Genomic DNA, 25,743 nt, shown 5'->3' with positions numbered 1-25,743 from the left:
TATCCCCCTCTAATGTATCCCTCTTTACTCTATCCCTCTCTACTGTATCCCCCTCTAATGTATCCCCCTCTAATGTATCCCTATTCAATCCATCCCTCTCTACTGTATCCCCCTCTAATGTATCCCTCTTTACTGTATCCCTCTCTACTGTATCCCCCTCTAATGTATCCCTCTTTACTGTATCCCTCTCTACTGTATCCCCCTCTAATGTATCCCTCTCTACTGTATCCCTCTCTACTGTATCCCTCTTCACTTTATACTTCTTTACTGTATCGCTCTATGCTGCATCCTCCTCTAATGTATCCCTATTCAATCCATTCCTCTCTACTGTATCCCTCTTTACTGTATCCCTCTCTACTGTATCCCTCTCTACCATATCCCTCTTTACTGTATCCCTCTTTACTGTATCCCTCTCTACCATATCCCTCTTTACTGTATCCCTCTTTACTGTATCCCTCTCTACTGTATCCCTCTTTACTGTATCCCTCTCTACTGTATCCCTCTTTACTGGATCCCTCTCTACTGTATCCCTCTTTACTGTATCCCTCTCTACTGTATCCCTCTTTACTGTATCCCTCTCTACTGTATCCCTCTTTACTGTATCCCTCTCTACTGTATCCGTCTTTACTGTATCCCCCTCTACTGTATCCCCCTCTAATGTATCCCTCTCTACTGTATCCCTCTCTACTGTATCCCTCTTTACTGTATCCCTCTCTACTGTATCCCTATTTACTGTATCCCTCTCTACTGTATCCCTCTTTACTGTATCCTCTCTACTGTATCCCTCTCTACTGTATCCCTCTCTACTGTATCACTCTCTACCATATCCCTCTCTACTGTATCCCTCTCTACTGTATCCCTCTCTACTGTATCACTCTCTACCATATCCCTCTCTACTGTATCCCTCTTTACTGTATCCCTCTCTACTGTATCCCTCTTTACTGTATCCCTCTCTACTGTATCCCTCTCTACTGTATCCCTCTCTACTGTATTCCTCTCTACTGTATCCCTCTCTACTGTATCCCTCTTTACTGTATCCCTCTTTACAGTATCCCTCTCTACTGTATCCCTCTTTACTGTATCCCTCTTTACTGTATCCCTCTCTACTGTATCCCTCTCTACTGTATCCCTCTTTACTGTATCCCTCTCTACTGTATCCCTCTCTACTGTATCCCTCTTTACTGTATCCCTCTTTACTGTATCCCTCTCTACTGTATCCCTCTTTACTGTATCCCTCTCTACTGTATCCCTCTCTACTGTATCCCTCTTTACTGTATCCCTCTCTACTGTATCCCTCTCTACTGTATCCCTCTCTACTGTATCCCTCTTTATTGTATCCCTCTCTACTGTATCCCTCTCTACTGTATCCCTCTCTACTGTATCCCTCTCTACTGTATCCCTCTTTACTGTATCCCTCTTTACTGTATCCCTCTTTACTGTATCCCTCTTCACTGTATCCCTCTTTACTGTATCGCTCCATGCTTTATCCCCCTCTAATGTATCCCTATTCAATCCATCCCTCTCTACTGTATCCCTCTTTACTGTATCCCTCTTTACTGTATCCCTCTCTACTGTATCCCTCTTTACTGTATCCCCCTCTACTGTATCCCCCTCTAATGTATCCCTCTCTAATGTATCCCTCTCTACTGTATCCCTCTTCACTGTATCCCTCTCTACTGTATCCCTCTTTACTGTATCCCTCTCTACAGTATCCCCCTCTAATGTATCCCTATTCAATCCATTCCTCTCTACTGTATCCCTCTTTACTGTATCCCTCTCTACTGTATCCCCCTCTAATGTATCCCTCTTTACTCTATCCCTCTCTACTGTATCCCCCTCTAATGTATCCCCCTCTAATGTATCCCTATTCAATCCATCCCTCTCTACTGTATCCCCCTCTAATGTATCCCTCTTTACTGTATCCCTCTCTACTGTATCCCCCTCTAATGTATCCCTCTTTACTGTATCCCTCTCTACTGTATCCCCCTCTAATGTATCCCTCTCTACTGTATCCCTCTCTACTGTATCCCTCTTCACTTTATACTTCTTTACTGTATCGCTCTATGCTGCATCCTCCTCTAATGTATCCCTATTCAATCCATTCCTCTCTACTGTATCCCTCTTTACTGTATCCCTCTCTACTGTATCCCTCTCTACCATATCCCTCTTTACTGTATCCCTCTTTACTGTATCCCTCTCTACCATATCCCTCTTTACTGTATCCCTCTTTACTGTATCCCTCTCTACTGTATCCCTCTTTACTGTATCCCTCTCTACTGTATCCCTCTTTACTGGATCCCTCTCTACTGTATCCCTCTTTACTGTATCCCTCTCTACTGTATCCCTCTTTACTGTATCCCTCTCTACTGTATCCCTCTTTACTGTATCCCTCTCTACTGTATCCGTCTTTACTGTATCCCCCTCTACTGTATCCCCCTCTAATGTATCCCTCTCTACTGTATCCCTCTCTACTGTATCCCTCTTTACTGTATCCCTCTCTACTGTATCCCTATTTACTGTATCCCTCTCTACTGTATCCCTCTTTACTGTATCCTCTCTACTGTATCCCTCTCTACTGTATCCCTCTCTACTGTATCACTCTCTACCATATCCCTCTCTACTGTATCCCTCTCTACTGTATCCCTCTCTACTGTATCACTCTCTACCATATCCCTCTCTACTGTATCCCTCTCTAATGTATCCCTCTTTACTGGATCCCTCTCTACTGTATCCCTCTTTACTGTATCCCTCTCTACTGTATCCCTCTTTACTGTATCCCTCTCTACTGTATCCCTCTCTACTGTATCCCTCTTTACTGTATCCTCTCTACTGTATCCCTCTCTACTGTATCCCTCTCTACTGTATCACTCTCTACCATATCCCTCTCTACTGTATCCCTCTCTACTGTATCCCTCTCTACTGTATCACTCTCTACCATATCCCTCTTTACTGTATCCCTCTCTACTGTATCCCTCTTTACTGTATCCCTCTCTACTGTATCCCTCTTTACTGTATCCTCTCTACTGTATCCCTCTCTACTGTATCCCTCTCTACTGTATCACTCTCTACCATATCCCTCTCTACTGTATCCCTCTCTACTGTATCCCTCTCTACTGTATCACTCTCTACCATATCCCTCTTTACTGTATCCCTCTCTACTGTATCCCTCTTTACTGTATCCCCCTCTAATGTATCCCTCTCTACTGTATCCCTCTCTACTGTATCCCTCTTTACTGTATCCCTCTCTACTGTATCCCTATTTACTGTATCCCTCTCTACTGTATCCCTCTTTACTGTATCCTCTCTACTGTATCCCTCTCTACTGTATCCCTCTCTACTGTATCACTCTCTACCATATCCCTCTCTACTGTATCCCTCTCTACTGTATCCCTCTCTACTGTATCACTCTCTACCATATCCCTCTCTACTGTATCCCTCTCTAATGTATCCCTCTTTACTGGATCCCTCTCTACTGTATCCCTCTTTACTGTATCCCTCTCTACTGTATCCCTCTTTACTGTATCCCTCTCTACTGTATCCCTCTCTACTGTATCCCTCTCTACTGTATCCCTCTTTACTGTATCCTCTCTACTGTATCCCTCTCTACTGTATCCCTCTCTACTGTATCACTCTCTACCATATCCCTCTCTACTGTATCCCTCTCTACTGTATCCCTCTCTACTGTATCACTCTCTACCATATCCCTCTTTACTGTATCCCTCTCTACTGTATCCCTCTTTACTGTATCCCTCTCTACTGTATCCCTCTTTACTGTATCCTCTCTACTGTATCCCTCTCTACTGTATCCCTCTCTACTGTATCACTCTCTACCATATCCCTCTCTACTGTATCCCTCTCTACTGTATCCCTCTCTACTGTATCACTCTCTACCATATCCCTCTTTACTGTATCCCTCTCTACTGTATCCCTCTTTACTGTATCCCTCTCTACTGTATCCCTCTTTACTGTATCCCTCTCTACTGTATCCCTCTTTACTGTATCCCTCTCTACTGTATCCCTCTTCACTTTATACTTATTTACTGTATCACTCTATGCTGTATTCCTCTCTACTGTATTCCTCTCTACTGTAACCCTCTCTACTGTATCCCTCTTTACTGTATTCCTCTCTACTGTATCACTCTCTACTGTATTCCTCTCTACTGTAAACCTCTCTACTGTATCCCTCTTTATTGTATCCCTCTCTACTGTATCCCTCTCCACAGTATCCCTCTTCACTGTATCCCTCTTCACTGGATCCCTCTCTACAGTATCCCCCTTCATTGTATTATCCCTCCTCACTGTGTCCCTCCCCACTGTGTCCCTCTTCACTGTATCCCTCAGCACTCATGCCTTATACTATTCAAATACCTCACCTTTCCTTTCAGCACCTAGCTATATTCTCTTCCATCTTCTCCTAACCTAACTCAATATAAACTGAACCAGCCTAACCCGTCCTCATTGTATATCCCCTCTAACCCCTAACCTACAGCCGTATCATAAACTAACCCCTCCATATACCCCCTCACCCTAACCTTATTATAAACTAACCCCTCCATATACCCCCTCACCCTAACCTTATTATAAACTAATCCCTCCATATACCCCCTCACCCTAACCTTATTATAAACTAACTCCTCCATATACCCCCTCACCCTAACCTTATTATAAACTAACCCCTCCTTATACCCCCTCACCCTAACCTTATTATAAACTAACTCCTCCATATACTCCCTCACCCTAACCTTATTATAAACTAACTCCTCCATATACCCCCTCACCCTAACCTTATTATAAACTAACTCCTCCATATACCCCCTCACCCTAACCTTATTATAAACTAACTCCTCCATATACTCCCTCACCCTAACCTTATTATAAACTAACTCCTCCATATACCCCCTCACCCTAACCTTTTTATAAACTAACCCCTCCATATACCCCCTCACCCTAACCTTATTATAAACTAACCCCTCCTTATACCCCCTCACCCTAACCTTAATATAAACTAACCCCTCCATATACCCCCTCACCCTAACCTTATTATAAACTAACCCCTCCATATACCCCCTCACCCTGACCTTATTATAAATTAAACCCACCATATACCCCCTCACCCTAACCTTATTATAAACTAACTCCTCCATATACCCCCTCACCCTAACCTTATTATAAACTAACTCCTCCATATACTCCCTCACCCTAACCTTATTATAAACTAACCCCTCCATATACCCCCTCACCCTAACCTTATTATAAACTAACCCCTCCATATACCCCCTCACCCTAACCTTATTATAAACTAACTCCTCCATGTACCCCCTCACCCTAACCTTATTATAAACTAACTCCTCCATATACCCCCTCACCCTAACCTTATTATAAACTAACTCCTCCATATACCCCCTCACCCTAACCTTATTATAAACTAACTCCTCCATATACCCCCTCACCCTAACCTTATTATAAACTAACCCCTCCTTATACCCCCTCACCCTAACCTTATTATAAACTAACCCCTCCATATATCCCCTCACCTTAACCTTATTATAACTAACTCCTCCATGTACCCCCTCACCCTAACCTTATTATAAACTAACCCCTCCATATACCCCCTCACCCTAACCTTATTATAAACTAACCCCACCATATACCCCCGCACCCTAACCTTATTATAAACTAACCCCACCATATACCCCCTCACCCTAACCTTATTATAAACTAACTCCTCCATGTACCCCCTCAACCTAACCTTATCATAACCTAACCCCTCCTGCTAACCCCTCCTAACCCCCTCTATCGCCTGCTTGTCCCCCCAGGAGAGATGGAGGAGCTGGAGGCTCTGTGGCTGACGGGGATCTGCCACAATGAGAAGAACGAGGTGATGAGCAGCCAGCTGGACGTGGACAACATGGCAGGTGTCTTCTACATGCTGGGGGCGGCCATGGCTCTGTCGCTCATCACCTTCATTGCCGAGCATGCCTTCTACTGGCAACTGCGCTTCTGCTTCATGGGCTACTGCACCGGCAAGCCAGGCTTTACCTTCTCCATCAGCAGGGTGAGTTATTGGCTGGATTGGAGCACGTCTTTAACCAGACTTCCTGGTCAGGTTGCTAACACTCTGTGCTTATGCCACGTTCACATCATGTCGGAAACTTGGGACTTCCGAGTTCAAATTAACGTAAGTTATTTGCGTAGGGCTTAATATTTGTTTATTCTGATACTTCCCAAGTGAGAAACTTGAGTACAATCTTTCTACAACGAGTAAGCTGACATGATGTAAACCCAGCATAATAAAACCTATACTAGTAAGCTAATGATACTTTGTTAACTGTGATAGAGACATAGTAATAAGTAATGACACTGCATGATGCCCTTCGAGCAAGGATAACAAAACGAGTATAACTACTGATATTGTGAACGCTAATCGAATTCAGGCTAATCTGTGCTAACGGTGCTAGCAAAACTAACATAACAATCATCGCCAATGGGCCTTTTGAAAGCCCTTTTAATATATAACACTAACGCTAAGGCTCTTACAGTTAGTTACATGCCCACTGATTCCAGTTGTATAGAAGGGTAAAAAACAAAGCCTTATCACGGTGTTGTTGCGTCTTTAAATGGGGACTGCTCCGAGGGCTGTTTATGTGGGTCATTTACCATGGCAGTTGTCATGGCAGTTGTTATTGTAAGTCAGAGAGCTTGTTTACGCATGAAAAACAATTGCTTGAGGAACAATCACATTTGCATGATGTTACCTTTTAAGAGAGGGGGGAATGTTTTTGTTGTTGCACGCTCATTGAACTCAATTATCATTCATTTGAGAAACAGACGCAAATGTTTACCTGCCTGAACGTCTTAAGAAAGGTTTTTCTGATATCCTTTTGAGCATTTTGAAATGCAGTTTTCTCTACTGTATCCTTCCTCTTTTGGGAGCTTGACAATAGTTACTCTGTAATACAGCAATAATGGTTTTATGCAAAGTACATACAATAGTTTATGTGTAGGGAGAGCCTCGATAGAATACAAATTCAGTATTTATTGGTTCAAGCGTACAGGTGTTGATGTTATTTGGCAGTTGCATTACAGAATTAATTTTCACCCTCTACACTATTACAGACTACCCCTCGTCTAATTATTGCCGCCTGCAAGAGATATTAGTCTATTACAGATTTTTATGCCTGGTTTAGTGCTCCAGTTGTGGAGGGAGGGAGGGAGGGAGGGAGGAAGTATAGCGCTCAACCAATCTGCACACATACAGGGAGGGAGGGAGGAAGTATAGCACTCAACCAATCTGCACACATACAGGGAGGGAGGGAGGCAGTATAGCGCTCAACCAATCTGCACACATACAGGGAGGGAGGGAGGCAGTATAGCGCTTAACCAATCTGCACACATACAGGGAGGGAGGGAGGGAGGAAGTATAGCGCTCAACCAATCTGCACACATACAGGGAGGGAGGGAGGGAGGGAGGGAGGAAGTATAGCGCTCAACCAATCTGCACACATTCAGGGAGGGAGGGAGGGAGGGAGGAAGTATAGCGCTCAACCAATCTGCACACATACAGGGAGGGAGGGAGGGAGGAAGTATAGCGCTCAACCAATCTGCACACATACAGGGAGGGAGGGAGGGAGGAAGTATAGCGCTCAACCAATCTGCACACATACAGGGAGGGAGGGAGGGAGGAAGTATAGCGCTCAACCAATCTGCACACATACAGGGAGGGAGGGAGGCAGTATAGCGCTCAACCAATCTGCACACATACAGGGAGGGAGGAAGTATAGCGCTCAACCAATCTGCACACATACAGGGAGGGAGGGAGGCAGTATAGCGCTCAACCAATCTGCACACATACAGGGAGGGAGGGAGGGAGGAAGTATAGCGCTCAACCAATCTGCACACATACAGGGAGGGAGGGAGGGAGGGAGGGAGGGAGGGAGGGAGGGAGGGAGGGAGGGAGGGAGGGAGGGAGGGAGGGAGGGAGGGAGGGAGGGAGGGAGGGAGGGAGGGAGGGAGGGGACAGAAAGAAAGGGAGGGCATATGATGAGAGGAACAGATAACATACGACGCGAGGAAAAGGAAATCTGTCCGTGAAAAAGAATGATAAAAAACATTAAAGGGGAACAGAAGGAACAGAGGAGCGCTAAAGGAAAGATGTGCCAGTAACCTCTGTCCTATCACCTTTACAGAGGGATTGTGTGGACAGATAAAGAAAGTCCCGTTGGAGGAGAAGCTTCACCATGGCGACCAGGAGGCAATGGAGATCAAATAAGACAAAAAAAGACACAAAGAGAAATAAAAGAGTGGAAAGAGTAGAAAAAATAATAATGAATTCAGGGGGCCAGGGGAGAGGAGTGACTACGAGATGGACAGAAAAATGGTTTTGACATGACGCCCCTGATGAACAGTGACACACGTTTTCACTGGCAGGCAATGAAATCTCGTTTTTTTATCTAGAATGGCATGAGAAACGCTGCGCTGATCCTAACATACATGCCTTGATTTGTTGGTGTCACCTCTTAGAATTACTGTCCTCACAATGGCAAAATAACAACCAGATAATGACCTAACATTTCAACAAAACCACACCTGCCTTTCATTTTGCAGAATATTTCAAAAATACTTTTATTGCATGATTCATTTTCGTGACGTGTCTTTACGAGAGGGGGGTTGGATTGCCCCGGGAAAAGTGCTGTCAGCTGAATTTAAATTAAATTGATTCAACTTATTGATTGGTTGGTCAAAACTAGACGCTAATGGCGCTCCTGTCATTATCAATCGAGTCTCTGATTTGCCCTCCAACACTTGGGTCTGAGTGAGAGGAAGAGAGGAGAGGCTCTGAGCCTCTGCAGGGGCCAAAGCTCTGTGTGCTCCCCAGGGAGAACGTATTGATGAGCTCACCCCTATTACTGTTTAATAGTGTGTAAACAAGGTGGCCAGATGAAACACTGCAGTGCATTAACCTCTCTCTCTTTGTCTCTCATCTCTCTCCACCTTTCAACCTCCCGTCCGCTTCTAATGCTCGTCCACCAATCTACCCTATTTCTGTTTTCGTCAATCTGTCTTTGTGTTGGTTTCTTTCGCTTGCTCCACCTCTCCCCATGTTTTTCTCTCTCTCCCTCTCCTCCTGTTTCTCTACCATTCTCTATCCCCCCTATTCATCTGTTCCTCCAATAGGGCATCTGGAGTTGTATCCACGGGGTCCAGATCGAGGAGAATAAGTCGGCCATGGACTCTCCATCGGCCACCATGAACATGAACATGAACAACACCCACTCCAACATCCTGCGACTGCTCCGCACAGCCAAGGACATGACCGCCATCCCGGGGGTCAACGGCTCGCCGCACACGCACGGCGCCCTGGACTACGGTGGCCACCACCGTGGCGAGTCGCCCAGCATCTACGACGTCTCCGAGCACCGGCGCAGCTTGCAAGAGCGCAAGGCCCTGCCGCCGCCCTACCTGCCTGAGGACAACATGTTCAGCGACTACATCAGCGAGGTGGAGAGGACTTTTGGCAACTTGCCCCTGAAGGACAACAACCTGTACCAGGACCATTACCTGCACCACCACTCAGGTCCGGGACCCGGGCTGGCTCTGGGTATGTCCGGCCCCCCGCCTAACAGGCCGAGTAGCTTAGGCAGTACCAGTTCATTGGAGGGAGGGATGTTTGATTGTGACAGTTTAGGGGGAGGGGTAGCGCCCATATTCACCACACAACCCCGCGTTGCCTCCTTGACTCACAGGAACACCAATAAGTTTGACCTGATCGCCGGCCACGCCTCGGCCTCAGGCTCCGGTCAGCAGGGGGGTCAGTTCAAGTCGAACGACCTCTACGGGAGGTTCTCTTTCAAAGGCGGGGCGTCCAGTTCTGGGTTTATCGACAGGGGCGGTCACGACAGGTACTGCATGGGTGGAGGAGGAGGGGGTGGCGGGGGCTCGGGGGGCGATGATGTGTCGGATATCTCCTCACACACCATCACCTACGGCAATCTGGAGGGCAACGCCAAGAGGCGTAAACAGTACAGGGACAGCTTGAAAAAGAGGCCAGCCTCAGCCAAATCCAGACGGGAGCAGGACGAGATTGATTACCGGAGGCGAGCCCACCAACATCACACCGTCCACCACCACTTCTCCCGCGGGCCCCTGGGACACCGCTCGGCCTCCCCACCCCTGGTCCCCTCTGAGCGGAAGAGAGGAGGTGGAGGAGGAGGGGGTAACTCTTCACCTTACTTATTCCGCGACAAAGAAAATCTGAGGGAGTTCTATGCGGAGCAGGTCCTTTCCAAAGAGGGCTCTGCCAAGTGGGAGCATGTGGATGTGTCCGACGGGCCTTGTCCGATGGGCGGTAGGGGAGGAGTCGCTGGTGGTAGTAGTGGTAGTGGCATTTGTAAGAGCCTAGTGCCCGTGGAGGATTTCCTGAAAGGTAACAAACCCAAGAAGTCAGAGGGTAAAAGTGGCGTCGTCGGAGGAATGGGCTTGGGGTCGTCAGGGCAACAGGCCCACACGTGTTGGGAGAAGAACATGTCTGAAGTGGGGGGTGGAGGCATAGCAGGGGGTGACTGGGAGTGTCGGAATCTCAGTGGTGGTGGTGGTGGGGGAGGAGGAGGGAAGTCCATCTCTCACCATGGGGGAGGGGGCACCTGTACGCATGGGAGCGCTAGTGGCGGAGGGGGAGGAGGGGGTGGGGGCGCTAGTGGCGGAGGGGGAAATAGTCGTCCAAGCTCTGCTTCTTGCAAACGGTGCGAGTCGTGTAAGAAACCAGGCAACCTGTATGACATCAGTGAAGATAACCTCATATTCAGCCAGATGGGGGGTGGAGGGGGGAAGAGTGGTGACACGGGGGGGGCTGGCCAATCACAAAGTCATGCACAGCGCAGAAAGCTAGGGCCAGGTGGGCGGGTGTTACGGAGACAACACTCCTACGACACGTTTGTGGATTTGCAGAAGGGTGGGGGTGGCGGACGCATGGGCGGGGGTGGAGGAGGAGGTGGAGGAGGAGGGGGAGGGGGGCAGCTCCTCCCACCCAGAAGCGTGAGCTTGAAAGACAAAGACCGCTACATGGAGGGAGTTAGCCCGTACGCCCAAATGTTTGCCCAGTACGCGGAGAGGGACAGAGATAGTCCCTCCTTTTTCAGCCGGGGTGGTAGTGAGCGGGAGAGGGCGAAAGGAGGCTCCTCCTTCAGTTTGTTCCGAGGCGACCGAGGAGAAGGTGGGTTGCACCGTCGGTCGGTGGGGGAGAAAGACATGAGGGACAGGGATAGAAGAATGATGGGAGGTGGAGGTGGTGGGGGCGGTAGTGGCAAAGGGGCCGGGACTTACTCCTTGTCTAAATCTCTCTACCCAGATAAGGTGACCCAGAACCCCTTCATCCCAACCTTCGGCGACGACCAGTGTCTATTACATGGCGGCAAACCGTACTACGTCAAAATGTCTCCACAGCAACAGCAACAACCGCCACAGCATCTCCTCAACAACAGCCGCGGGGACTTCCGAGGCTCCATGGGGGTGCCGTCATATTTTCCGGCGTCAGCCACGACGGGGGTCATGTCCAACGTGACCCCCAGGTTCCCCAATGATCTGTGTCTCGGGGGAGGGTTGGGGGGGCCCATGGGGAACCACCATGGCCCCAGACTGGGAGGCAACAAGCTACTGCCGGTCAGGGACGGGGGGTTAGGGTTGGTGGGGCAGGGCGGCCAGAGACCCTTCAATGGCTCGAGCAACGGCCACGTTTACGAGAAGCTCTCCAGCATCGAGTCTGACGTCTGAAAGAAAGAGATGGAGCTGGAGAACAGGATAATTGCTTCTCCAACTGAGGAGAACGAATAGACGCTACATTGTGTACATCGTTCTCATATTTCTAACTGAGGAAGGTTAGTTGGACAATGGACACTGCGGACAGAGTGAAGGAGAGTGAAGGAACTGTCAAGTGCAACAGAAAGCGACACGACTTCTAATGAGGAAATGAGCGGATTCTGCTGCTTGACTCTGAGACTGTGAGGGAGGAGGAGAGAAATCTCTCCTCCGTTTCTCCTCTCCTTCTTCACTCCCTCTTCTATCTTTCCCTCTCTTCCGCTCGCCTGCTGTTCCTTACACCAAAACTAACGTTTTGCTTAGCTATCAGAAATACAATCAAATGAATGAAAAATCAAATACTTTTCTTGAAGTAACAGGGTAAACTAACAATAATTGTATTGATAATGTTGTTAATGATATTATTGAATATAATTATATTGTTTAACATTTGGGCTCGTTTTCTTATTTTTTTGTAATAGTTCATGTTGTTATATATTTATATTGTTGTTAATTATTTGCTAGGCCACCATATTACAGGAGACTAATAGACTATTTGCTAGGCCACCATATTACAGGAGACTAATAGACTATTTGTTAGGAAGAAATGTTACTTAAGTACCAATACTTTTAGGTTGTGTAATTCAGATTTCTTCTTAATTCTTGATTATCCATATTTTCTGTTTTTGGAGTGTGCTGTGCAAAAGTATACTGTATGTGAAAGGCATGATTTGCTGAGTACATTTTCCATATACTTGACATGTTATAGTGAAGGAGAAAGTACTTATGTGGCATCATACTGGTTTGCCGTTTAGATTTCTTGTTTTGCCTGGCAGTACGTCGGGAGTAGTGGTGATCTCAGATACCGAGCGGGATGTGCCTTACTGAATCCACTACAATCATAAAGATATGAAGACTCCTCCTCCTATCGGTAGAAAGGGTGTTCATTCTGTAGACAATTCAGTTATTAACTAGTAATTCATAAAGTGGTTATCATGTTCTCTGAGAATCCGCTTAGCTGAGATTTTGCTTTAAACGAGACCCACCCACCTGAAAGGAGGAATAGTTGCATCATGGAAGATGTAGTTTTCTGCTCGTTTCACTCGGGTGCTAGTCAAGAGGCTCTTATCTCACCCTTTAGCGTTCCATAAATCATTAGATTTAACATTTTAAATCTCAACATATCACAAGTCCCCCTTATATACTCAAAGGTAAACTATCAATTACACTTATTATAATTTTTGTATTGTTAAAAAAAAAATTGGGGCATAGATGCAGTATTTGCTAAACATATGTATTTCCCCTTGTGTTCCTATATGTTGCTGGGAAGTGATTGAATGGAGTTGGTTTCAATTGGACTTGACTGTTGTCTACTTTTAAGATCTGGTCTTGATGGAATGCTGGACCATGGTCTGGGAATGGAGAGACTGACAGCAGGACGTGTTAGTTCATTTCATTATACCCAATCACTGTACTGTTACTGTACTGTATACTGTATGTCTCTCCTTAATAATTCACGTCAAGGACTTGATCAAACCACTAATCATGTTTGACTTACTTAGAATGTGTTATCATTTCTGAGATCATTCAGATATCACTAAAGGTGGTCACTTGATATGGGGATTGGGGAGAATAATCACTATTTCACTATTTGTTAGCTTTTTTTCTTTCCTTGTGAATACCAAAACAAATCAATCACTTTATACAGGCCACACAAGACAGTCTGGATGTAACATTCAGTAAATCTCTGTAAACTTTCAACATTTTTCCCAAGATGATTATGGAATGTTTTGGCAACTTCCATCAATGGCTTGATACATAAGTAGGATAAAAGGACAATAACGTTTGTAAAGCTTGAGTACTTGACCAGGGCATGATTACCACTGGCCTAGTATTAGCAAGAATTCTTCATCTCTGCGTTTAAAATTAAACCTTATTTGAATAATTCTGTCTATTTCACCCAGAACAACCACTTTTCAGCTATCAGGGCAAATATATTATGAATTTACAAATTTGATCGAAGGACAGTATTTTCTTTTGGAAAATAGTCCTCACAACTGTCCTGGAAGGTACATGGTGGAAGGTGGAGAAAAGCAAACCAATGCCATGATTAAAATGAAGGAAAAAAAATGTTGAATCTCCACATAGTGTGGAGATTAGTGTGGAAAGTGTGGAAAGTCACGTTTTCCCCCCTATTCTATAAGCATTGAGTCCAGTGGTTTGTTTATCATGCCTTTGCCAATGTCTCTGGGTCGCTTCCATCAATGACAACCTCATGTCCATGGAAGATGACCTCAAAGCCACAACGTATCACAGACAGATATCCAGGTCCACGCTGTATTTGTGTTCCCCTCCATGTAATTGTTGTAATATACAATTCAGGACCCCCCCCCATATCTTCATTTTATTTATTTTATTTATTTTATTTTATTACTTTAAGTTATAGCTGTCTGAATTATTACATTTCTAAGTGATTTGTTATTTTGCCAAACCAAATTGTACGATCTAAGCACAATCAGTGTTATTGATTAGTTGATCAATACTTGTACATCCCTACTGAAACTTTGAAAGATTTTTCCTTCTTTCATGACTGACAAGTCAGTGTGTATGATATTGAGTCAGTGTGTCTGATATCGAGTCAGTGTGTATGATATTGAGTCAGTGTGTCTGATATTGAGTCAGTGTGTCTGATATTGAGTCAGTGTGTATGATATTGAGTCAGTGTGTCTGATATTGAGTCAGTGTATAAGGACATGTGTTCGTAAGGACATGCATGCATCAGTGGAATTGTTTTATTTTCCCTTTTTTACTTAGACTCTATTTTATCCTAAAAGTGGGTGTTTGGGAATGATATCTGGACTTTTTAATCAATTTAATTGATTCTGATCTTTGTTGGTGTGTGTTTGTCTCTGTAAAAAGACAAATAGAATTTTGCTCTCAAAATAGTCGTTATTTTAAAATATTTCAAATTCAGTAATCAGAATTGTCAATAGGAATAATTGCTATGACAGAAATAGATTCAACAGATTTATTATGGAACCAGAAGAAGTGTAAGAAGAGAAGTTCAGGCTTCTCTGCTCCTCTTGATGATTGGTTGTAAATGCCTGTGAATGAGGTAAAGGTATTGCTATTATTAAATGCCCGTGAATGAGGTAAAGGTATTGCTATTATTAAATGCCCGTGAATGAGGTGATGGTATTGGTATTATTAAATGCCTGTGAATGAGGTGAAAGTGTTGGTATTATTAAATGCCTGTGAATGAGGTGAAGGTGTTGGTATTATTAAATGCCTGTGAATGAGGTGAAGGTATTGGTATTATTAAATGCCTGTGAATGAGGAGAAGGTATTGGTATTATTAAATGCATGTGAATGAGGTGAAGGTGTTGGTATTATTAAATGCCTGTGAATGAGGTGAAGGTATTGGTATTATTAAATGCCTGTGAATGAGGTGAAGGTATTGGTATTATTAAATGCCTGTGAATGAGGTGAAGGTATTGGTATTATTAAATGCCTGTGAATGAGGTGAAGGTATTGGTATTATTAAATGCCTGTGAATGAGGTGAAGGTATTGGTATTATTAAATGCCTGTGAATGAGGTGAAAGTGTTGGTATTATTAAATGCCTGTGAATGAGGTGAAGGTATTGGTATTATTAAATGCCTGTGAATGAGGTGAAGGTGTTGGTATTATTAAATGCCTGTGAATGAGGTGAAGGTATTGGTATTATTAAATGCCTGTGAATGAGGTGAAGGTATTGCTATTATTAAATGCCTGTGAATGAGGTGAAGGTATTGCTATTATTAAATGCCTGTGAATGAGGTGAAGGTATTGGTATTATTAAATGCCTGTGAATGAGGTGAAGGTATTGGTATTATTAAATGCCTGTGAATGAGGTGAAGGTATTGGTATTATTAAATGCCTGTGAATGAGGTGAAAGTGTTGGTATTATTAAATGCCTGTGAATGAGGTGAAGGTATTGGTATTATTAAATGCCTGTGAATGAGGTGAAGGTATTGGCATTATTAAATGCCTGTGAATGAGGTGAAGGTATTGGTATTATTAAATGCCTGTGAATGAGGTGAAGGTATTGGCATTATTAAATGCCTGTGAATGAGGTGAAGGTATTGGTATTATTAAATGCCTGTGAATGAGGTGAAGGTATTGGCATTATTAAATGCCTGTGAATGAGGTGAAGGTATTGGTATTATTAAATGCCTGTGAATGAGGTGAAGGTATTGGTATTATTAAATGCCTGTGAATGAGGTGAAGGTATTGGTATTATTAAATGCCTGTGAATGAGGTGAAGGTATTGGTATTATTAAATGCCTGTGAATGAGGTGAAGGTATTGGTATTATTAAATGCCTGTGAATGAGGTGAAGGTATTGGTATAACGTTTTTATGAAGTGATGAACCAGCTTTGATTTTCAATGTTTTTGCTTGTTTTTTTCCCTACAACCTCTCTTTCTTCAGGAAGTTGCTTTCCTCTTTCTCTCTTTCTCTCTTTCTCTCTCTCTTTCTTTCTTTCTCTCTCTCTTTCTTTCTTTCTTTCTTTCTTTCTTTCTGTTGTTGTATGTGCCTCAATACATGCGCTTGATTACCTCTGTGTGTGTGTGTGTGTGTGTGTGTGTGTGTGTGTGTGTGTGTGTGTGTGTGTGTGTGTGTGTGTGTGTGTGTGTGTGTGTGTGTGTGTGTAAAAGAAAGCGCTAAAGAGAGAACTGTTGACTGATGTTCTGTATTGTAGTGCTGTATGTAAATAACCTACCTCCCTCTAGCAGACTTTTAATAAAAGTGTACAAGATGGCTGAAAGTACGAACCTTTTGGGTGACATCTTTGATTTGAAGGTTCCCTGCTAAACATTTTTTTTTTCAATGATAGGCCACATATGTGCAAGCTTGTAATTTGTTGAAAGAGTGCACACCTAAAGTAGTAGAGACTATTTTTACAGCAAGTTGATGAATTTCCTTTCACTTTAATTTGGTAAAAGACCGGCATACACACTTGTTTTTGTTACACAACTAATGGTAATGACATGAGTGGCTATTACATAAGCACAACATCATGACTCTCTACTACATTTTTACAATTTATAATTTGTCTTCTTTGGCAACCCTTTATTTGATGTGTTTCCAAGAGAAAACTATAACACAATCATTTCTAGAACTGTACAGATTGTGAAAATGTATATATGACTAAACATTTCAGTCACTCTTTAATTTTTGTATGGGAAGACATGACATGTGATAAAGAATAATAAAAAATGTGATTAAATATTTAATAATATTTAAAAAGAGGATAATTAAACACAGTCGATGTGAAAATAAGTGCTAAGAAATATTCTTCTTCTGTCTCTTTGTATTAATATTAGTATTGATAAAAACATGAAATCATGTCACTTGTGAAATTCCTACGTTTTCTTATTTTTCCCCTCTAAACAGATTTCAACATTCATGCATGGTCTCTCATTTGTCTATATATTGTATATATATATTGGAATTATCTGGCTCGAAGGACCAATACCTTAAAGGGTCATTCAGCAGTTAAAACAATAGAAAAGTGTCCTCCCCACCCCTGTTTCGTTTTTTATATTATTTTATAATGGGACTGGAGAATTGTAACCACTTTCAACTTCCTAGACAGAGCTATGGATGGATGCAAGGACTTACCAGCCATGATATCAATATTATAATTGTAACCATATTTTGACTCTATATAGTGTTTGTTTAAATTGAATTAGTTTACAAACATTGGAGTAAAACAAGCTTATATTTTGGCTTCTGGTGGGGTACAACAGCTCATGAGGCATTTATGACTTATGTTCTTCAAGAATCAATGGGTACATATCAAGTCCAAAAAATTGATCTATTAACTGCAGATTTCCCCTTTAAAGGTGCAGGGCCTTTTGAAGTGTTCTCAGATTCATCTGTCATTTAAATGGCCAGTGTCACTCCTCCTCTTTAATCCTGTTGCTGTATTGTCACTTTCATCCAGGACACCTGTCCATCCTCCCGTTCCGCTCAACCCCTTTCATCTTGTCTCTCCGTAGCTCTCTCCTTTTTCCGCACTTGCGTATCTTTCTGTCTGTTTTTTCTCTTTCACAAGTAGGACACTGAAATGAGATTGAGGTTACTCAAGATGTTGGAGAGGCAGGTTTGTAGGACAGGACAGATGGAGAGGGAGGTGACGAATGACACACTGATAAAAAGTGAACCAGTAGGATATTGTATACAGAATTTGAAAGACTCCAAATCCTCCTCCTGAGACTCTCTCTCTGCCTCTCTTTCTTCTGAAAGAGCTCTGACCAGCAACAAGGGAGATATTTAAAGAAACCAGTCATCCACAAAACCCTCTTTGAGATTTTGGTAAAGCATATCTCTGTATCTATATTTGATCCTATGTCATTGAGAGATAAATAATTAGCTAGTGCTATAAACAGCACTGACAGAACAAGAACACATTGATAGAACACATTGCAACACATGTAACTACTTGACAATTAACCGTTACCTAGCAACTGGCTCTTTTTTCAAGAGATGGGGAGAGTGGAGGATTTATACTGTATACTCTCACTGTCTTATTGGATGGGAAAATGAATCAACATACAATACCAAAATGGAAAGTACAGCCTGAGCCGAACATCTACGGAGAGAGGGAAAGTCAGAGAGAGCGAGAGAAATGGGGGATGGAATGCAGATTAAGAAGTAGAGATGAAAGACTGAAGCCCCGCTTATACCTGGTGCTAACATGGGTTGTGTGTCCTAATCTTGTCCACATTCTGATTGTGCCTACATTTTTGTGTCTGCATTGTGACCAGATTCTCTGATCCATCCCTGTATGCAAATTATTTCACAGCTATTCTTTCCAGTAATAAGTTATTTATTTGAAGACATGTTGGTGGCATAAGTCAGTGGTGCAGCCTGTCAATGATGTTAGAAGCCGGTATAATATGATTTAAGTGGTTTCACTGCCCAGATTGGTCTACACAATGCGTCTTTTAATCGTGTAAACCTGTCTAAAAATGCGGGATCAATCAGAATGTGGACAAGACCAGGAAAAAGGACGCATGTTAGAACCAGGTATAAACAGGGCCAGAGAGAAACAACGGAGGATGACAAGCAGAGATGGGAAAGTAGAGGCAGGTTGGGAAAGAGGGAATGAGAAAGACGGAACATTTTATACTGCGGCTCTGTGGATGAGAAGCAGGAGTCGGGGAAGAGGAGAGGAGAGAAAGGAGAGAAGGAACGGTTGCTGTAGAAACGCTTGGCAAAGTTTTAATGAGGGCACAAAGTTCGATCCTTATGCCCACAACACATCCACACTCACACACACACAGTATATATACCAGCTGGCTTTAGTATTACCCTTTGTGACTACAGCTATCGGGGAAAAAAATATCTACAAACTTTCACAGATCCCTCTAACAACAAAGTCCCAAACGAATAACAGGATAGGGAGTCACCCTTTAAAGTCAGATATTAAAGCATAACATTGTGGCATACCACATCCTCTCCAATAGTAGCATTTTGTTCTATTGTGGATTGTTAATGTGGTACTCTAAAATCAATTGTGTGGCGATTGGTTTTGAATCTAATGATGATCACGCTTCCATGCAAATGACTGAATTATTCTCATGGCCATGCAGCCACAGTTGGCTAGTTCTGTATGAGATGATCAGACAGTTGAGACTTGATGAGTTTGTTTAATGAATATATCATTGCTCTCTCATGGGTTGATACACATAACAACTACAGATGCACATCTTTGTTAATAATGAAGCAGAGATAGAGAATACATACATGTTACATCAACTTTCTACAATATATATCAGATTTTGATACATTATAATTATTTGCAGACTATTTCGTTAATTTCTCGCTCTTTCACCTTTGACCTCTCACTGAACTTAGAACCCTAACACTAACTTTCCTACTATCACACTCCTCCGTAGTCCACAATCCCTCCCGCTATCTCTCACTCGCACTCTCCAGCATCCTAACTTGTCCGTTGTTGTATACTCTCACCCTCCTCTTCCTCACCACCCTAGTCCCCCTCACAGGGACCGCCTTCTTCAAGGTGTACCTCGTCAGTCTTGCTGCGCCACCTCTCATGCTCCGAGGTGCCAGAGCCCTGCTACCGCCACCCCCTCCCTCCTCCCCCTCGTCCCGGTAGCCGTGGCGACGGAGGAATGGTTCCAAGGTTGCTAGGCGATGGGTGAGTTCCGTGATACGCCTGTGCAGCAGAGTGACTTCCCTGAAGAGATCGTTGAGCGACTCGGACAGAGGGCGCACCCTGCAGGACACAAAGAGTAACTTATCAACAGGCACTTCAAACTGGCAATCAATCACACTTTAAGAACCTGGACAGTAACTTCAAATTATTCATCTGCACGGGTCAATATTTTGTAGAGTCAAAACAGGAACTTAGCAACATCAATCTGCAATGTCATTCACACATTGTTGGACAGATGAAATAACTTCATAGGCCTACAGCTTCATTATAGAGACATACAGGGCCTTCAGAAAGTATTCACCCCCCTTCCCCTTTTCCACATTTTGTTGTGTTACAGCCTGAATTTAAAATGGGGGGGGAGGAGTCACAAGCCTACACATACCACATAATGTCGAAGTAGAATTATGTTTTTAGACATTTTTACAAATGAATTACAAATGAGAAGCTGCAATGTCTTGAGTCAATAAGTATTCAACCCCTTTGTTGTGATAAGCCTAAATAAGTAAGGAGTAAACATTTTCTTAACAAGTCACATAATAAGTTGCATGGATCACTCTGTGAGTAATAATCATGTTAGCATGCTTTTTTAAATGACTACCTCCTCTCTGTACCCCAGTGAATTTCAAACACAGATTCAACCACAAAGACCAGGGAGGTTTTTCCGATGCCTCGCAAAGAGGGGCACCTATTGGTAGATTGGTAAATAAAATAAAAACAGACATTGAATATCTTTGAGCATGGTGAACTTATTAATTACACTTTGGATGGTGTATCAATACACCTAGTCACTACAAAGATAATACTGCAAAAATGTGGCAAAGCAATTCACTTTTTGTCCTGAATACAAAGTGTTGTGTTTGGGGCAAATCCAATACAACATATTACTGAGTATCACTCTCCATATTTTAAAGCATTGTGGTACCATGTTATGGGTATGCTTGTAATCGTTAAGGAGTTTTTCAGGATAAAAAAATAAACGGAATGGAGCACAGGAAAAAACCTAGAGGAAAACCTGGTTCAGTCTGCTTTTCAACAGACACTGGGAGACAGTCACCTTTCAGCAGGACAATAATGGGAAACAAGGTCAAATATACACTGGAGTTGCTTACCAGGAAGACAGTGGATGTTCCTGAGCGGCTTAGTTACAGTTTTGATTTAAATTGGCTTGAAAATCTATGGCAGGACTTGAAAATGGTTGTCTAGCAATGATCAACAACCGATTTGACAGCTTGAAGAATTTTAAATGGGCAAATATTGTACAATCCAGATGTGGAAAGCTCTTAGAGACTTACCCAGAAAGACAGCTGTAATGGCTGCTAAAGGTGTTTCTAACATGTATTGGGGGTGTGAATAATGATGCAAATGGGTTATTTCTGTATTTAACTCTCAGTACATTTGCAAAAATGTCTAAAAACATGTTTTACTTTGTCATTATGGAGTATTGTCTGTAGATGGGTAAGAAAAAAAGATATACTTCATCTGTTTTGAATTCAGGCTGTAACACAACACAATTTGGAATAAGTCAAGGGGTATGAATACTTTCTGAAAGTACTGTAAATATGGATTTTTCACACTCTATGTTGACCTATAACACGGTAACGATGTCCCTCTGGTACTCCTACCTGGAGTAGTCAGGGAGCAGGGTGCTGGGCTGCGAGTGGAGTAGGGTCTTGATCTCGTTGAAGATGCGTTTTCCCCAGAGGTCCAGGACTCTGGTCACACTGCGGACAGTGGTCACGTTCACACTCTCAGCTGCAACCACAACCCCAGAGGAAAGGAAGAAGAGACGTTGTTATGAAAGACCTGTCTTTCTCACTTCCGCTTTTGCTTTCCTTGACGTCAACTGAGTAGGCTGGATGGATGTTCTTATTTATTAGCTTACCTCCCTCCCGGTAGTTCCAGTACCCATAATTCAGTTCGTTCTCTTCGCCAACGGACTGGGCCATGGTCGCCATGGCAGCCAGAAGCAGTAGCATCACAGTTTGAGGGGCCATGATGAGAAGACACAGCCCTTTATGAAGAAGAAAAGGAAAACACAACAAGAATGATTGAAAAAAATCGGCCAATTAGCCAAAATCAGTTCACTGTGACATTACAACAATTTGATTACGTTCAGAAGAAATAGGGAAAGTCAGAGACAGAGAGAAGAATCAGAAAGAGGGAGAGAGAGTGAAGAAAAGTTGTTTTTTCCACACAAGGCTGCCAACAGTCTCTCCGTGGCCCAGTTAAGAGTTGAAGACAGATCCACGTGCATGTTCACATGTTGGTTTGGTATAGGTCATCTTAGAAACCCTCTATATTACCTATCGCTCTTTGAAAGTCTCTCAAAGTATGTACAAGTATGTTTTCAATACTGTGACTGAAAACAGGTAATTCATTTGTGGTAAGGACAGGAGTCGGACAGTCTTATGACCTGTTGGACTGAGCAAACTCAATTAGTTTATGTCAAAGCCTGAAGAAAATCTATTTTGTGTGAGGGACAGTGCGGCCTGTGTCTTCAGGACATTGGCGTGATAGAAGGAGAATGACCATGTGTCCAACCAACCAGCAAACAGTTTGAAGACCTTGATTGTATTGTATTGGTTTCAGAAACAAGGCTATGTAAAGAGCAGGAAGGGGATTATACCCAGGATTGGTAATCACTTGGAATGTTCTGGATATCTTAGATGATGACTCATGAAAGAAGTCTTGTAAATGCTTTCATTAGAGGGTCTCATGTTGCAGTTGGAACCAGACCAGAGGGAGAGTGGAATATACAAATTAACACCTATCCTCACAAGAAACAAGCTTTAAAAGCCATATCAGGCACGAACAATTGCCAAAGACTCCGGTCACCCGAGACATTGACTGTTCTCCAGGCTCCCGTTCTGGTACCAGTCACTTTTCAGCCTTGTTTACATGTATATCATACTACCAGTCCCTTTTTATGTATGAACCCACCTCAACCACTCCAGTATCCCTGCATTGAATAAGGTACTGGTACTGACCTGTATATACTACCATTCCAGTATCCCTGCATATTGAATAAGGTATTGGTACTGACCTGTATATACTACCACTCCAGTATCCCTGCATATTGAATACGGTATTGGTACTGACCTGTATATACTACCACTCCAGTATCCCTGCATATTGAATAAGGTACTGGTACTGACCTGTATATACTACCACTCCAGTATCCCTGCATATTGAATAAGGTACTGGTACTGACCTGTATATACTACCACTCCAGTATCCCTGCACATTGAATAAGGTACTGGTACTGACCTGTATATACTACCACTCCAGTATCCCTGCATATTGAATAAGGTACTGGTACTGCCCTGTATATACTACCACTCCAGTATCCCTGCATATTGAATAAGGCACTGGTACTGACCTGTATTTTCAACCACTCCAGTATCCCTGCCTATTGAATAAGGTATTGGTACTGACCTGTATATACTACCACTCCAGTATCCCTGCATATTGAATAAGGTACTGGTACTGCCCTGTATATACTACCACTCCAGTATCCCTGCATATTGAATAAGGTATTGGTACTGACCTGTATATACTACCATTCCAATATCCCTGCATATTGAATAAGGTACTGGTACTGACCTGTATATACTACCACTCCAGTATCCCTGCATATTGAATAAGGTACTGGTACTGACATGTATATACTACCACTCCAGTATCCCTGAACATTGAATAAGGTACTGGTACTGACCTGTATATACTACCACTCCAGTATCCCTGCACATTGAATAAGGTACTGGTACTGACCTGTATATACTACCACTCCAGTATCCCTGCACATTGAATAAGGTACTGGTACTGACCTGTATATACTACCACTCCAGTATCCCTGCACATTGAATAAGGTACTGGTACTGCCCTGTATATACTACCACTCCAGTATCCCTGCATATTGAATAAGGTATTGGTACTGACCTGTATATACTACCATTCCAATATCCCTGCATATTGAATAAGGTACTGGTACTGACCTGTATATACTACCACTCCAGTATCCCTGCATATTGAATAAGGTACTGGTACTGACATGTATATACTACCACTCCAGTATCCCTGAACATTGAATAAGGTACTGGTACTGACCTGTATATACTACCACTCCAGTATCCCTGCACATTGAATAAGGTACTGGTACTGACCTGTATATACTACCACTCCAGTATCCCTGCACATTGAATAAGGTACTGGTACTGACCTGTATATACTACCACTCCAGTATCCCTGCACATTGAATAAGGTACTGGTACTGACCTGTATATACTACCACTCCAGTATCCCTGCACATTGAATAAGGTACTGGTACTGACCTGTATATACTACCATTCCAGTACCCCTGAACATTGAATAAGGTACTGGTACTGACCTGTATATACTACCACTCCAGTATCCCTGCATATTCAATAAGGTACTGGTGCTGACCTGTATATACTACCACTCCAGTATCCCTGCACATTGAATAAGGTACTGACCTGTATGTACTTGCATTCTCGTTTCTTTAAAAGTCATCATAGTTCTTGTGTGGTTTTTATTCTTAATTTTATTTTTTATTATATTTTCTATTATTATCTACAGTATATTATTATCACTACAATATTGGGAAAGGGCTCTCAATGTAAGAAATTCACCGTAATGTTTTACACCTGTGGTGACCTGTGCAGGTGGTGAGTAAACATTGAAACATGAAACTTGAATATGGTGGAGCTGTTTCAATAAACATATCAAGAACCAAACAGACAAATTAGACACATGCAGGAAGATAAGGGTCCATATGTATCCCAGTTAAATTGTCGACGGTAAAACAACAGTGCCACAAACAACTGAAACAAGGCCAACAAACCAATGCATTTGCTGGATGAGAAGTACATTACATGTTTTAAATGAGTGAATGAAACAATACTTACACCTTCAGGGAATTAGGTTTAATTTAACAGGTCCAAGTTGCCACTCAATAAAACTTGGTGCCTTCACTTTATTTGAAGTATTATCTCCCCCTTTTCTCCACTCTTCCAATGCCTTGGTCTCCTCTTCCTCTTCCCTCTCTTCTCCTCTCTGTCCCTGCAGTAGTAATGTGATTAGCAGGAGAATGTGGCTGGGCAGTGCGGACCCACTTAAGGACTCTTTATTTGTGAACTGTGAGAGCACTGAGGAGCGTACACATCTCACTCTCTCTTCTCTCTCTCTCTCTCTCCCTCTTTCTCTCTCTCCCCCTCTCTTTCTGGGTTCCAGCTGTTTCCAGGAATACGTGTTCTCTTCATATTCACTTTTCTTTTTTAAGTCCTCCTGTCATTCCCCCTTCCCCGCCCATCTGTTTCCCCTTCTCTTTGATGCAGATAGAGGTAAAGAATGATTGTTATCCTATATGAGCTATAACATTATTTTCAAGAACCCAAAAGTATGACAGCAAATTCTCCACATTTCTCAAATGATGACGGTATTTCATTCAGCTCTGGTTATCGTCCAAGTTCAGTCCAACACAACAACTGACCAATTCCAGGTGAATACCTTCCATACTGTTGACAGTGGTTAACCCTGCCAGGTAAAATAATGCAAGAAAGTGATTTAGAGTCAGAGGGGAGTTAGAGCTAGATAAGAAGAGGGGGAATGGTATGAAATAGAGTGAACATAATTTTTATTCACTGGTATCCAGATGTTATTTCTGTTCTCTCTCTCTCTCTCTCTCTCTCTCTCCGAGTCTGTTTTTG

At 43.0% G+C, this 25,743-nt stretch overlaps 2 protein-coding genes across 2 annotated transcripts in view; both read left to right on the top strand.

The window, feature by feature from the left end:
* The window catches only part of LOC109865308 (glutamate receptor ionotropic, NMDA 2B-like), a 52,863-nt gene extending 41,828 nt beyond the window's left edge, over positions 1–11,035 (top strand). The window contains exons 8-10 of the mRNA XM_031799127.1: positions 5,817–6,055; positions 9,175–10,769; positions 10,945–11,035. Of these exons, the coding sequence (XP_031654987.1) occupies positions 5,817–6,055; positions 9,175–10,769; positions 10,945–11,035 (1,925 nt within the window). The remainder of the gene's footprint in view (positions 1–5,816; positions 6,056–9,174; positions 10,770–10,944) is intronic.
* LOC116355439 (glutamate receptor ionotropic, NMDA 2B-like) lies at positions 10,988–16,315 on the top strand. Its single transcript, XM_031799171.1, has 2 exons — positions 10,988–16,126; positions 16,164–16,315. Exon 1 carries the CDS (start codon positions 11,059–11,061, stop codon positions 11,764–11,766), a length of 708 nt encoding a protein of 235 aa, XP_031655031.1. The 5' UTR covers positions 10,988–11,058; the 3' UTR covers positions 11,767–16,126; positions 16,164–16,315.
* The last annotated feature ends 9,428 nt before the right edge of the window (positions 16,316–25,743 follow it).

The sequence above is a fragment of the Oncorhynchus kisutch genome, linkage group LG20 (assembly GCF_002021735.2).
Source record: "Oncorhynchus kisutch isolate 150728-3 linkage group LG20, Okis_V2, whole genome shotgun sequence".
Lineage (NCBI taxonomy): Eukaryota > Metazoa > Chordata > Actinopteri > Salmoniformes > Salmonidae > Oncorhynchus > Oncorhynchus kisutch.
This window is presented reverse-complemented; position numbering and strand designations above follow the sequence as displayed.